Source organism: Amborella trichopoda, chromosome 3 (assembly GCF_054954075.1).
Source record: "Amborella trichopoda isolate Santa Cruz 75 chromosome 3, AtrichopodaSantaCruz75HAP2 v2.0, whole genome shotgun sequence".
In the NCBI taxonomy this organism is placed as follows: domain Eukaryota; kingdom Viridiplantae; phylum Streptophyta; class Magnoliopsida; order Amborellales; family Amborellaceae; genus Amborella; species Amborella trichopoda.
In genome coordinates this window covers 60,742,159-60,756,233 of record NC_142338.1, presented here as the reverse complement: position 1 = coordinate 60,756,233, position 14,075 = coordinate 60,742,159, and the positions used below count along the sequence as shown (strand labels likewise).

The 14,075-nt window shown below is 35.4% G+C and overlaps 1 protein-coding gene across 8 annotated transcripts; it reads right to left on the bottom strand.

Annotated features, from left to right (window-relative positions):
- Positions 1-238: 238 nt before the first annotated feature.
- Positions 239-12,596, bottom strand: LOC18421538 (uncharacterized). Of its 8 annotated transcripts, none has more exons than XM_088861958.1 (15): positions 12,138-12,596; positions 11,164-11,442; positions 10,012-10,250; positions 9,072-9,291; positions 7,936-8,093; positions 6,598-6,817; positions 5,565-5,684; positions 5,386-5,496; positions 4,651-4,800; positions 4,409-4,566; positions 3,033-3,252; positions 2,000-2,119; positions 1,821-1,931; positions 1,078-1,227; positions 239-845 (listed from the first exon to the last, which is right to left on the bottom strand). In XM_088861958.1, exons 1-15 carry the CDS (start codon positions 12,379-12,381, stop codon positions 703-705), a joined length of 2,643 nt encoding a protein of 880 aa, XP_088718084.1. In that variant the 5' UTR covers positions 12,382-12,596; the 3' UTR covers positions 239-702. The 8 variants fall into 8 exon arrangements, with proteins under 8 accessions (XP_088718084.1, XP_088718087.1, XP_011625186.2 ...); XM_088861961.1 differs by having other exon boundaries at positions 9,204-9,291; XM_011626884.3 differs by lacking the exon at positions 5,386-5,496.
- Between the last annotated feature and the right edge of the window lie 1,479 nt (positions 12,597-14,075).

Sequence of the window (14,075 nt, the reverse complement as noted above, 5' to 3'; positions counted from 1 at the left end):
CGAGAGTTCAAAATGATTTTTTTGGCGGGAGGGATTGATTATTGAGATGAAAAGCGTGTACAAAATTTTGATTCATATAAATACCACAAATATGGTTTAGTAATAATGTGATTTACACACAAATAAATCATTTACTTTTTGTACAAAGAAATCACAATCACTTATGTCCCTTAAATTTCAAATTGAGTGGTTGTAGGAAAGAAATCACAATCACTTGTGTCTCTTAAATTTCAAATGGTTGTGGGAGTGTCATGAATTTAAATTGAATGGTTGTAAAAATGTCATTTCATAGACTCAAAATTCAAAAAAAAAATTTATCGGACTTTGTAACTCACCCTAAGCCATCCAATGAGTAAAAATAATTGTACCCTCCTTATTCAAAAAAGAAGTTTTCTTTCTATACAATCCCTATATACATAGAAAGAGAGGGACCCATTTTTTATTTAAACACCTACCACGGATCGATTCCCTGTGGTGGCATTTCATATAAAAACACTAATACATACAACAACTACCACTGGCTTCTCACACAACAATTTTGAAGCCAATGAACAGAATCTCATCCTAAATTTTACACAACTCTACCCATAAAATCCCAATGTAAAAAGCAAAATACAGTCCATAATACACGTGACATAAGGACCAAACAGGTGTGTATCGAGAATAGACAATCAACATTATTTTTTATTATATAAATAATAATCAACTAATTCTTGCTGCGACCCACTTATTGTCACTGAAAGGTAAGACTTCTGCACTTTTAGGGAGCACCATTTTGGACCCATTCGGGATCACCACCAACCTTTGCACAGCCCTGGATTCTTTACCCAAAGAAGGCTCTGAAACTGATGCCATAAAAAATAGATGAGTCAATTCAGTATTAGGATATGAACTTCTTGTCTTTCTTCTCTCTTTTTTTTTTTTGGCAGATTTAACATGGAATTTAAATAAATGATAGTTTAATAATATTAACAGGAAGTAGCATTCAGAATTGATAGATAAGGTTTTCCTTTTCTTTCTTTTTCTTTTTGCTAATCAATAAAGGACTTTAATTTGAGTATATAATAATCTTATTACCAGATATGACAGATGAATTCTTGGAATCAGGAGGAGAGATGTTAGGGCCATCAGAGCCCATGTCTATGGAACGCTTTTTATTGCTTCTCTCTGCATCTAACTCAATTTGTGGAGACTCTGCAGTTCTCTCACCCTTGCTGGAAATCTCTTCTGTAAAGATCACAGTCAAAAGTCACTGCTAGGAATCCTTAAGTTCTTGAAATTGGGCAATAATTTCAAATTTTCAATAATTTGTGCTGCAAATGATAGGAAATAGAAAGAGTTCGAACCGTGTTATTGTTTATCTGCTTAATATATTGACAAAACAGAGTGGCCATGTTTCAGACAGGTTCAGGTGGATGAAAATGGTAGTATAGAGAGAGAGAGAGAGAGAGAGTCAAAACATATTTCAGGGATATCCTAATACCATATCATCCACATAGTAATATAGGAAACAAATCAGTCCAGGTGGAAGCCATTGCTAAACCAATTGAACAAAAGCCTGGATAACTTCAAACTAGGGACCAATCAAACCTCAACATATAGACATGCCAGGACATAAACCCAAAATGTCATATAACGCCAAGTCTGCAACTACCTAATAGAATTTACAAAACATCAATTTAAATGGATAGAATAATTAACATGGAGAGACTTCCACCATGCCACTTGAATGAAGGCGTTGCAGTATTTGTTCAATTATACAAAACATCAATTTAAATGGATAGAATAACACATATAAGCCTCAAAAGATGAATTGTCACCTTCAATTGCTTTGGTAGTATCCTCCATGGAAACAGTAGTGCTTGCATTAGAAGAAGCACATGGGGAGACTTCCAACATGCCACTTGAATGAAAGCGTTGCAGTATTCGTTCTATTATATAAAACATCAATTTAAATGGATAGAATAACAAATATAAGCCTCAAAAGATGAATTGTCACCTTCAATTGCTTTGGTAGTATCCTCCATGGAAACAGTAGTGCTTGCATTAGAAGCAGCACATGGAGAGACTTCCACCATGCCACTTGAATGAAGGCGTTTCAGTATTCGGTCCGACCTCCCTGAAAACAAGAAATTTCTGTTACTTTTCTATTTCTATCTTCTACATTTCAATCTTACTTCTTTTTTCTTCCCTTCAGCTCTTCATATATAATCCAACCCAGTCAAGGATCAAAATAGATTAGACCGTATCAGCCATTTTTCCAATATGATGGCTAGTCTGACCCCAATATATTTGTTCAATTTAAAGCATTAAGCACTACCGCAGATTTTAACATAATTGTTATCTTACGACAAAATGAATGATCTTTTAATCACTGAAATAAGGCATCAAGTTTATACTATAGAAGTAAGATACACCTCACAACCACAACAGGAAAAGGTTGTTTCAACACTAGAAAACCCCCCCAATTGATCATCTCAGCCTCCTGAATTATGGAAATAAAGAAAAAAAACTTTCAAGTCGTAAAACTTTCAAAGATGTTTATAGATATGCTCGATCCGTATCACTTTTGGAGCTTAGAATTTCATAATTAGGAAACTAGATTTTCATGCCATCACAAAAATTTCCTGCATGTCCCGACAAGGTTTCAAGGTGCGTGGTACTATTGTTTAAGCTTGACACCTCATACAAACTGCACCCTTTAAAGAATGACAAGAGGAGATTGTTCATCCATTGTCTACCACAAAATGGTAGAGATTAGTGGTGGAGATTTGCATGAAGGAAAATATATACCATTGATAGTTCCTAGCAATCATGTCTGGGTGAAAGTGAATCTATCGAAAGTATGGCCAATCTCCACCTTACATCATTGAGAATGGACAGTGGGTATGTTGGGTGTGTCCATATACAATTAGACAAGCTGCCCATAAAAGGACTAATACAACAATTCGAAAAGTAAGATTGACGGAAGAAAACTAGGGCTCATGAAACATAAGAAAACATGGAGACAATTAAGAGGAAAGATTTCACACCATCTTTAAGATTGAAGTAAGCAACTCTGGCTGCATCAAGTTCTGCCTCTTTTTTATTTTTTGCTGGTTTTCCAGAGAAACTCTTTCCATCCACTTCAACAGTGGAACTGAAAATTGGCAAATGGGGTTCACCAGATCTCACCGTCTTGTATTCTGGTAAGGGAAGGCCTTCTTTCTGAGCCAGTTCTTGTAATAGATTCTTATATAAGTGAGATCCATTCTGCAAGGGCAAGTGGTACTTAGCTTTTGCCATGTTTTAAATTTCTAATAGAATTAGAAGGAAGTTTGCCATAAACCAACCAATCATTTGATGATAGCGAGGTCAATCTTCAATTACTCATAATCGTTGATATACTAAACTCTCTCTCTCTCTCTCTCTCTCTCTCTCTCTCTCTCTCTCTCTCTCTCTCTCTCTCTCTCTCTCTCTCTCTCTCTCTCTCTCTGTTTTTTTTCTTTTTTTTTTAAGTGTTAACTTTATATGAAAGGAGAGTATAAAACGTGCGAAATAGAAGAGTTGGCAACCCATTCACTGGGTGCTCAATACAAATTTTTTTATTTTTATTTTTTTTTGGTTGATACTATGTTAGACTTCTTTTAAATGGACCTGCATGTAGATATGCTTTTTCTTTAGAACATATACACTATACTCCTGTGGGAGATGTACACTTACTCCCTCGGGCAAAGATGACACTAGGAAAAACTTTTTTGATCCGAAATTTTGGGAACACCTAAAAATCACTAGATGATTATATTCAAAAGAAAAATTTTGAATTTTGAGTTTTCTAACACTTAGATCTCATAATTCAAAAAATGGACAGCTTCTATTCCATCTTGAGGCATTATTTTTTCAAGCCCATAGAGAATGCAATTTGGATTTTTTTTTTAATTGAGTTATAGCATATGATGATGATGATGATGGTGATGATGATGATGATGATGATATGGTTTGAAAAGGTTACATCCCCTAAATTTGGGATCCTAAAAATACTCCTAAATTGGGTTTTACCCAAGGGATATGCACGGTATACTCCCTTGGAAGCATGAAATGTTTGGCTTTCCTTTTATGTAGAAAGAGCCAGTCATGGATAAGATACCATGGAGTTCAAACTTTTTAAGTGTCACTGTTAGTTGACTAGCAATTTATTTACACAACTATAACCATAATCTAATGTACCATTGCATATTTCTAGCCATTGGGGTCATCACCATCGACACAAATAATGGACAGCAAAGGATCAAATAATGGACTGTGAAGGGGAGAGCATGGACCCACCACTCTCTCCATCACCATCCATTGTTTTAAAATACATTAATGGAAGATGTTTATCCACAGTTCAATGAGTTAAGGAATGGTTTTCCAGATTCATCTTGCTCACCGTTGCAGCCTCACTTGCAGTAGGTTGACATTTAACAGGACTATTAGGGGCTTCAGTATCCATCTCAGAGGTGGATGGAGCATTAGAGCTACATGTAGGAACCTCCACCATGCAACTTGAAGAAAGGCTTTGAAGGTTTTGGTTTTGGCTCGACTTACCTGTGAAGAAGGTAATATTTATTTTCTGATAAGTAAAATATGAAAAAAAAGATGTTATTATCTGGAGAAAAATAATCTTATTACCAGATATGACAGATGAATTCTTGGAATCAGGAGGAGAGATGTTAGGGCCATCAGAGCCCATGTCTATGGAACGCTTTTTATTGCTTCTCTCTGCATCTAACTCAATTTGTGGAGACTCTACAGTTCTCTCACCCTTGCTGGAAATCTCTTCTGTAAAGATCACAGTCAAAAGTCACTGCTAGGAATCCTTAAGTTCTTGAAATTGGGCAATAATTTCAAATTTTCAATAATTTGTGCTGCAAATGATAGGAAATAGAAAGAGTTCGAACCGTGTTATTGTTTATCTGCTTAATATATTGACAAAACAGAGTGGCCATGTTTCAGACAGGTTCAGGTGTATAGAGAGAGAGAGAGAGAGAGAGAGAGAGTCAAAACATATTTCAGGGATATCCTAATACCATATCATCCACATAGTAATATAGGAAACAAATCAGTCCAGGTGGAAGCCATTGCTAAACCAATTGAACAAAAGCCTGGATAACTTCAAACTAGGGACCAATCAAACCTCAACATATAGACATGCCAGGACATAAACCCAAAATGTCATATAACGCCAAGTCTGCAACTACCTAATAGAATTTACAAAACATCAATTTAAATGGATAGAATAATTAACATGGAGAGACTTCCACCATGCCACTAGAATGAAGGCGTTGCAGTATTTGTTCAATTATACAAAACATCAATTTAAATGGATAGAATAACACATATAAGCCTCAAAAGATGAATTGTCACCTTCAATTGCTTTGGTAGTATCCTCCATGGAAACAGTAGTGCTTGCATTAGAAGAAGCACATGGGGAGACTTCCAACATGCCACTTGAATGAAAGCGTTGCAGTATTCGTTCTATTATATAAAACATCAATTTAAATGGATAGAATAACAAATATAAGCCTCAAAAGATGAATTGTCACCTTCAATTGCTTTGGTAGTATCCTCCATGGAAACAGTAGTGCTTGCATTAGAAGCAGCACATGGAGAGACTTCCACCATGCCACTTGAATGAAGGCGTTTCAGTATTCGGTCCGACCTCCCTGAAAACAAGAAATTTCTGTTACTTTTCTATTTCTATCTTCTACATTTCAATCTTACTTCTTTTTTCTTCCCTTCAGCTCTTCATCTATAATCCAACCCAGTCAAGGATCAAAATAGATTAGACCGTATCAGCCATTTTTCCAATATGATGGCTAGTCTGACCCCAATATATTTGTTCAATTTAAAGCATCAAGCATTATCGCAGATTTTAACATAATTGTTATCTTACGACAAAATGAATGATCTTTTAAATACTAAAATAAGGCATCAAGTTTATACTATAGAAGTAAGATACACCTCAAAACCACAACAGGAAAAGGTTGTTTCAACACTAGAAAACCCCCCCAATTGATCATCTCAGCCTCCTGAATTATGGAAATAAAGAAAAAAAACTTTCAAGTCGTAAAACTTTCAAAGATGTTTATAGATATGCTCGATCAGTATCACTTTTGGAGCTTAGAATTTCATAATTAGGAAACTAGATTTTCAGGCCATCACAAAAATTTCCTGCATTTCCCGACAAGGTTTCAAGGTGCGTGGTACTATTGTTTAAGCTTGACACCTCATACAAACTGCACCCTTTAAAGAATGACAAGAGGAGATTGTTCATCCATTGTCTACCACAAAATGGTAGAGATTAGTGGTGGAGATTTGCATGAAGGAAAATATATACCATTGATAGTTCCTAGCAATCATGTCTGGGTGAAAGTGAATCTATCGAAAGTATGGCCAATCTCCACCTTACATCATTGAGAATGGACAGTGGGTATGTTGGGTGTGTCCATATACAATTAGACAAGCTGCCCATAAAAGGACTAATACAACAATTCGAAAAGTAAGATTGACGGAAGAAAACTAGGGCTCATGAAACATAAGAAAACATGGAGACAATTAAGAGGAAAGATTTCACACCATCTTTAAGATTGAAGTAAGCAACTCTGGCTGCATCCAGTTCTGCCTCTTTTTTATTTTTTGCTGGTTTTCCAGAGAAACTCTTTCCATCCACTTCAACAGTGGAACTGAAAATTGGCAAATGGGGTTCACCAGATCTCACCGTCTTGTATTCTGGTAAGGGAAGGCCTTCTTTCTGAGCCAGTTCTTGTAATAGATTCTTATATAAGTGAGATCCATTCTGCAAGGGCAAGTGGTACTTAGCTTTTGCCATGTTTTAAATTTCTAATAGAATTAGAAAGAAGTTTGCCATAAACCAACCAATCATTTGATGATAGCGAGGTCAATCTTCAATTACTCATAATCGTTGATATACTAAACTCTCTCTCTCTCTCTCTCTCTCTCTCTCTCTCTCTCTCTCTCTCTGTTTTTTTTCTTTTTTTTTTAAGTGTTAACTTTATATGAAAGGAGAGTATACAACGTGCGAAATAGAAGAGTTGGCAACCCATTCACTGGGTGCTCAATACAAATTTTTTTATTTTTATTTTTTTTTGGTTGACACTATGTTAGACTTCTTTTAAATGGACCTGCATGTAGATATGCTTTTTCTTTAGAACATATGCACTATACTCCTGTGGGAGATGTACACTTACTCCCTCGGGCAAAGATGACACTAGGAAAAACTTTTTTGATCCGAAATTTTGGGAACACCTAAAAATCACTAGATGATTATATTCAAAAGAAAAATTTTGAATTTCGAGTTTTCTAACACTTAGATCTCATACATCAAAAAATGGACAGCTTCTATTCCATCTTGAGGTATTATTTTTTCAAGCCCATAGAGAATGCAATTTGCATTTTTTTTTTAATTGAGTTATAGCATATGATGATGATGATGATGGTGATGATGATGATGATGATGATATGGTTTGAAAAGGTTACATCCCCTTAATTTGGGATCCTAAAAATACTCCTAAATTGGGTTTTACCCAAGGGATATGCACGGTATACTCCCTTGGAAGCATGAAATGTTTGGCTTTCCTTTTATGTAGAAAGAGCCAGTCATGGATAAGATACCATGGAGTTCAAACTTTTTAAGTGTCACTGTTAGTTGACTAGCAATTTATTTACGCAACTATAACCATAATCTAATGTACCATTGCATATTTCTAGCCATTGGGGTCATCACCATCGAAACAAATAATGGACAGCAAAGGATCAAATAATGGACTGTGAAGGAGAGAGCATGGACCCACCACTCTCTCCATCACCATCCATTGTTTTAAAATACATTAATGGAAGATGTTTATCCACAGTTCAATGAGTTAAGGACTGGTTTTCCAGATTCATCTTGCTCACCGTTGCAGCCTCACTTGTAGTAGGTTGACATTTAACAGGACTATTAGGGGCTTCAGTATCCATCTCAGAGGTGGATGGAGCATTAGAGCTACATGTAGGAACCTCCACCATGCAACTTGAAGAAAGGCTTTGCAGGTTTTGGTTTTGGCTCGACTTACCTGTGAAGAAGGTAATATTTATTTTCTGATAAGTAAAATATGAAAAAAAAGATGTTCTTATCTGAAAGTTCAGAGACTAGCAATGAACTTTCAGAGGTAAAAGGAGCTTGAAATCAGTCCTTCAAACCAGCGGTGATGTAAATGAAAGTTTACTTAAATTTGCTTTAAAACTTAAAATACACTTTAAAAGTATGGTTATACTAACCAAGCAGAACCCAAGTTAAACAACAGGGCTTAAGTTACCCCAATGTTTCAATTGTGATGATACCTGAATCTTTTTCTGATAATTTTAAAAATTCAATTTGGTCTTGTCTGCATCTCTAGATATGCTGGTTTTCTTGCTTAATAGACTGGCTTTTTTCTTCAGGAAAATTCATAAATTTTTTAAATAAGAAGATCATAACCATAGTTCACAAACCTGGACCCATACCAGGACTTGGTTAGTCACAAGGTTGGGTCAACCCAGGAATTGGTAGGTCAGCCTGGTGTAGTCACACATAGGATTGTTTAGAATTTTGTAAGAGAAATAGATATTGTGGAAAATTATCCTCAAAAATTGAGAGAATTTCATGTTATATATCTATTATCTTTTAATTTGTTTATTATTTATGTTATACTAACGCGATATTATTAATTTGTTACAGTTAAAGTGCCTGTTAAACAAATTAATCCTCTTTTTTTTTTTAATTCAACTCGGTCAACAGACCCATGCAGATCAGATACACAATTAGACTTGGTCAGGTCAGCCATGTCTATAAGAGTTAGTGATGGCTAGCCAGTAAATCCCAATTTGACCCGCTTTGAGACCTGGCCTAGTAAACCTGGGCAAGTCTGGGTCACCCAGTCAGGTTTGCAAACTATAATCGTAACCATTAGTTTTAAATCATAGTTGGCAGGGAAGGTTGAAACCAATTAAACAAAGAATGAGTCTCATAAAGTATTAATAATGTAGAAAATGATTATAGGAAGATTCTATACGTTCGTTGAATCTAAAATAAGCAACTTTAGCTGCACTCATTTCTGCCTCTTTTCTAGTTTTTGCTGCTTTTCCGGAGAAAACCTCCCCATCCACTTCAATAGTGGAAAAAAAAGTTGGTAAATGGGGAGCACCGGATCTTGCTGTCCTGTACTCCGGTATGGGAAGGCCTTCTTTCTGCATTAGTTCCTGTAAAAGGTTCTTACATAAAGGCGATTCATCCTGCAACAAGGATATGCAGTACTTAGATTTTGCGACATTTAATAGAACAGATACAAGTCTACCATAAAACAATTAAGCAATCTTTTTCTTTTATTGAGACACCTACTCAAATTTTTGTTGCTTGATATCAGGACCATTGCTAAATTAGACATTCCTTGAAATCAAGTTGCAGGGAACCTACTCTTTCTTTTCTTTCATTATCAGGAGATCGACAAGTTCTCTTGTCCTTTCCTGGTGTCCCATAGGAATAAACCGTTAATTCCTCAACTAGAGACGGTCGGTTCAAGAAGGGCTCAAATTTCTCTCTCTTTGATGAAGAGAGGACTTGAACCTTGGTCAAATCATTGCACTCCCCTGAATTTCGATTCTTGATAATGGTAACAATATCATTAACGAGAGAAGTCACAGATGAAAGAATATAGTCAGAACTACTCCCTTGGATTAGCCCTACATGTAAAGCTTTAATAATTCTAAGATTCAAAATAATTGAATTTACACCGTGTTGTCTCCATTCAAATAGGGAACTTTAAACGAATGCATTTGCTTTGTATCTCTCAATACTTTTTATCGCATGTCAATGCTATGTAACACTCTTATAGATGTTGTTGTTCGCAAATCAATGAAGGCGTACTAGTCATTTGTAAAATACGTGATGGCACTGCTTATCCAAACAAAGAAAATGACTCATCTATGGACCAAATAACCACTCCAAATGCCCACCTGTTGAATATCCTCTCCCGATGACAACGATGTCAAAGCAATTTTCGCTACAGCATGTTCTGCTTCCCGTAATGTGCTGAAAAATGATGAGCTATCAAATGTATGGCCATCAACTGTGACTATAGCCTTAAAACGAGGAGCATGGTCTACACCCTCTCCAACACAAGAATAAATAGGCATATCCAGACCTCTCTTTTGCACAAACTCTTGAAGCAGATTCTTGTATAGATATTTTCCACCTGCCATCAAGAGAAATCAGCACGAAACCATAATAAATACCGGGGAAGATGATCTAGCATAAACATGGAAACATGAAGAGCCAAACCTAAAAGAATAAATGTAAAAGAACAAAAACTTCCATGAAATAACTGCTAAATCATGCTGCATAGGTGCCACACTGGACACAGGTAAGATTACAAATGCCATTACCAAGATTAAAAAACTGCATCGTATCACAATTAATGCCTTTACAGTGGCATCCCATAAAATACATGTCAGTTATGAAAATGATAACCTGATGATCCATGAAGCCATCCTTCTTAAAAGAAAATTTATCAGCACTCTAAAACAAAGAAAGGAAGGTTACTGCAGAATAAAACAAATTAGAAGATTACAAGAATCCATGAGAGAAGAAAAGAAGCCTGTTCTCACAAGAGATGACACTCAATAGCAGAGAAATTTGCATACAAATAATTAAATTAATGCACATGAATAAACCAACCCTGAACATTTAATTGCAAACTAGCAAAATGCACGTGCTCCACACCTGTTTTTTAGAACCATGAAGCATATTAAGAAGTGTAATTAAAAAAATTCTAAAAACATGTAAGAAATCAAAATTTAATGCCATTGAATTCATGCGTGTATGAAATTTATGCTGTCTTAAACATGGCAGAGCTATAGAAAAGGAATGACAATGTACTACAGTTGTTACAAAATAATGACAGACACGTTGATGCACTTTCATTTAAATCATGTTCTTATTATAGTTTTACAATACACATCATATGAGTTAAATCATAATTAATAAGAGAAAAAAATCCTAAGCACCCATAAGCTTCTTAATATAAAACCAAACATCATAGACATAAGAGAAATAAAATCCAAGCACCCACAGCTTTGAAATGTAACCCAAAGCTTTCATTTCCATACCATCATCAACGTTCAATGAAATCAAAGTATTCTCCGAAGACCCCAAGCTTGAACCTTCTAATGATTGTGTTTCTTTCATTTCCTTGCCATTAGGATCCAATGAAGAAGATGGGTTACATGGTTGAGGCAAGTTATCACATTTCTCATTCATAGTTGTCGAGGGACCACAGTGAGGAGAGGAAACATCACATTTCTCACTCATATTTGTTGAGAGACCACGTAGACCTCTGTCTTGCTGTTGTGGGGAAGTGACTCTAGACACTCCACTTGCCTCCACAACTGATGCACAAAAACAACAAATTTACGTCACAATTGAGAAACATATAAATCACATTAATGAATTATAATGTGGTTTATGTATGAACTTTTTATCTTTTATTCACTTACGTAAAACAAATCATATAATGAATAATGTTTTTTCTTTTTTGGGGAGATAGAAAAAGGGCTTGTCATTCTCACCCATGTTTTGCCATTCCCAGCCAAAAGGCAGAAAGGAGGTGGAAGTACTAGTTCTTAATTTCCCACCAGTTCTAGGGTAGGAAGTGCAAAAACATGGATAGATACAAGGAAATTATTATAAACACAGATTATCTATGGCTCTTTTGATTTCGCAATTTACAAATCCATGTTTTTGCTATTCACACCCGACATAGGTGTGTGGACATTGAAACCAACCTGGTAATACCGAGCAGTTTGTTTTCTACTATTTCTACCCATATTTTGGATGGAACACCAAAAACATGCGTGAGATTAGCAATCCCCTCGTGAAACTAGGGATTGCTTATTATACATATCAAGATTAACTATAAATTAGAGCATTCATAGCAAACAAATCACAAATGTGATTTATGTCGAAATTCATGTAGAAACCCTGGAAATTACAGAGAAGAAACAGTTTCAGCAGCATTAGAACACAAATAAACCTTAGAAATGAAAAAGAAACAAATTTTACGGAAGAACTGTTAGAGCTTTACCTGAAGAATAAGATAATAAATGGGAGGTTTGGGGCATAGTGAGAGCTTCCAAGGCAGCTCTGGCAGCCTCATTCTGAGATTCCTTAGAGCTCCTGCAAAAAACGGGGCTCTCGAATTTGAGTCCGTTCAAAGTTACAGAGGTGCTGAAGCGAGGATTATGATCAGGGCCATCTCTTGAGGTCGAGTAGTTTGGGAAACTCCATTTCTTTTGGTGACAGAGCTCTTGTAGGCGATTCTTGTACATTTTCTTCCTTCCTTATCTCTCTAACTGCTCACAATTCTTTTTCTTTGCTAGGAAGACAGAGCGACTTGATGAGAGAGAGGGATACAGAGTCAAGGAACAAATCGAGCGACCTAAAGAGAGCCCATTCGTGACAAACAGAGAGGGAGGGAGAGAAGCAGTATGAGAGAGCGAAACAGAGAACAGCAGCATGAGAGAGTGTAGTGGGAGAGAGCCACAGTTATATCCTGAGAAGGGGCCACAACTAAATGCTCCTCACTCAAGATGCATGTGTCCTAAGATGAAATAAAAAGAAAATCAGAGGTCCTTTTCGAGCACGTTTAGCGTACTCCCTAAGGATTCTCTCTCGGGACAAATAGTATTATAAAGATTTTTTTTTGAGTTTTTTTTTTTGGTTTAGCGTACTCCTTAAGGATTTTCTCTCGGGGACAAATAGTATTATAAAGAATTATTTTTGAGTTTTTTTTTTTTTTTGGAAGAGTAAGGGTCTTACGAGACCCTCCTACATCTATTTGTAGGATTTCAAATGAGCATCATTAAATTTGGTATAGATCTCTAAAATAAATTATTTCATGGGTGTGAGGCTTGACTTTTTAAAAAACCTGTATCAAATTTAATGGTGATCTTTTTGGGTCCTATACACATAGGTGTGAGATAGTCTCATAGGATCATTACTCTTATAATTAACATTAAAAAAAAAGTAATGATCTTATGAGACATTCCCATACCCATGTGTAGGACCTTAAATGATCACCATTAAATTTGATATAAATTTCTAAAAAAAAATATCATATAAGTGTAAGATTTAATTTTTTTAAAGATCTGTTTCAAATTTAATGGGAATCCTATGGAATCTTACACTCATAAGTGCGAGAAGGACTCATAAGATCATTACTCTAATTATAATAAGAGTATTTTTTAGTTCTTACCTTGAAAGTATTTGACCATGGAAGTGAAGGCTTAAATCCGACAATAGAAGCTAAAGTTTGGATGGTTTGTCCTCAATTTTAGGAGGTTTTGACTAAAAAGTCGATACTTTTTTTCAATTTTAGGATTTTTTTTGTTTTCACGACTTTGGATTTTGAATATTTGAAGGAGTTGTTGTTTACATACTGACGTTACTTTTCTGAACCGAGCCCACACTCAACAAAGAATGCTAACTTTGTTATTCTCTTATTGAAATAATGGTTCCAATATCCAATCTTCAAATAAACCCCCTTGTTTAGGGCTACAACATAAAATTTATATGTTTCCCTTTATCCAACTGTCCAGTTTAAATGGAGAGCTAAGATTGCTCCAATCACAATGTCATGTCTCTATACTATTTTATTTTTATTTTTTTATAAATTATTTTAATGCCAAATTTTGTACGTCCAATCCTCTATTAAACTCGCACTAGCGAAAAAATATTAAAACTATATATTTTTTCAATAAAATAAAATAACGAAAATATCCCTTGAAAGTTTCAAGAGGTATTTTGGTCATTCTATTTTATCAAAAAATTATTTTTAATATTTTTTATAGATACGTCCCAATGAGAAGATAGCACGTACCAAATTTCATATTCATAAAGTTTATAAAAAAAAATTTAAAATAAAATACTTTAAGACGTCAAATCTAAGTTCAAACGGTGAGTCGCTCTCTTGATCAAAATTGGACGGCTGGATGGTACGGGAAGCATAGACCTTCTAAGCTAT

Bases quoted from the DNA above. Each gene is read 5' to 3' on its own strand.
- LOC18421538 (XM_088861958.1), bottom strand. From the start codon at position 12,381: ATGTACAAGAATCGCCTACAAGAGCTCTGTCACCAAAAGAAATGGAGT. The intron at 3,253-4,408 runs GTGAGCAAGATG...TTGCCCTTGCAG, and splicing joins CTGCAAGTGAGGCTGCAACG to AATGGATCTCACTTATATAA. The intron at 1,932-1,999 runs GTGACAATTCAT...TTTATATAATAG, and splicing joins TACTACCAAAGCAATTGAAG to AACGAATACTGCAACGCTTT.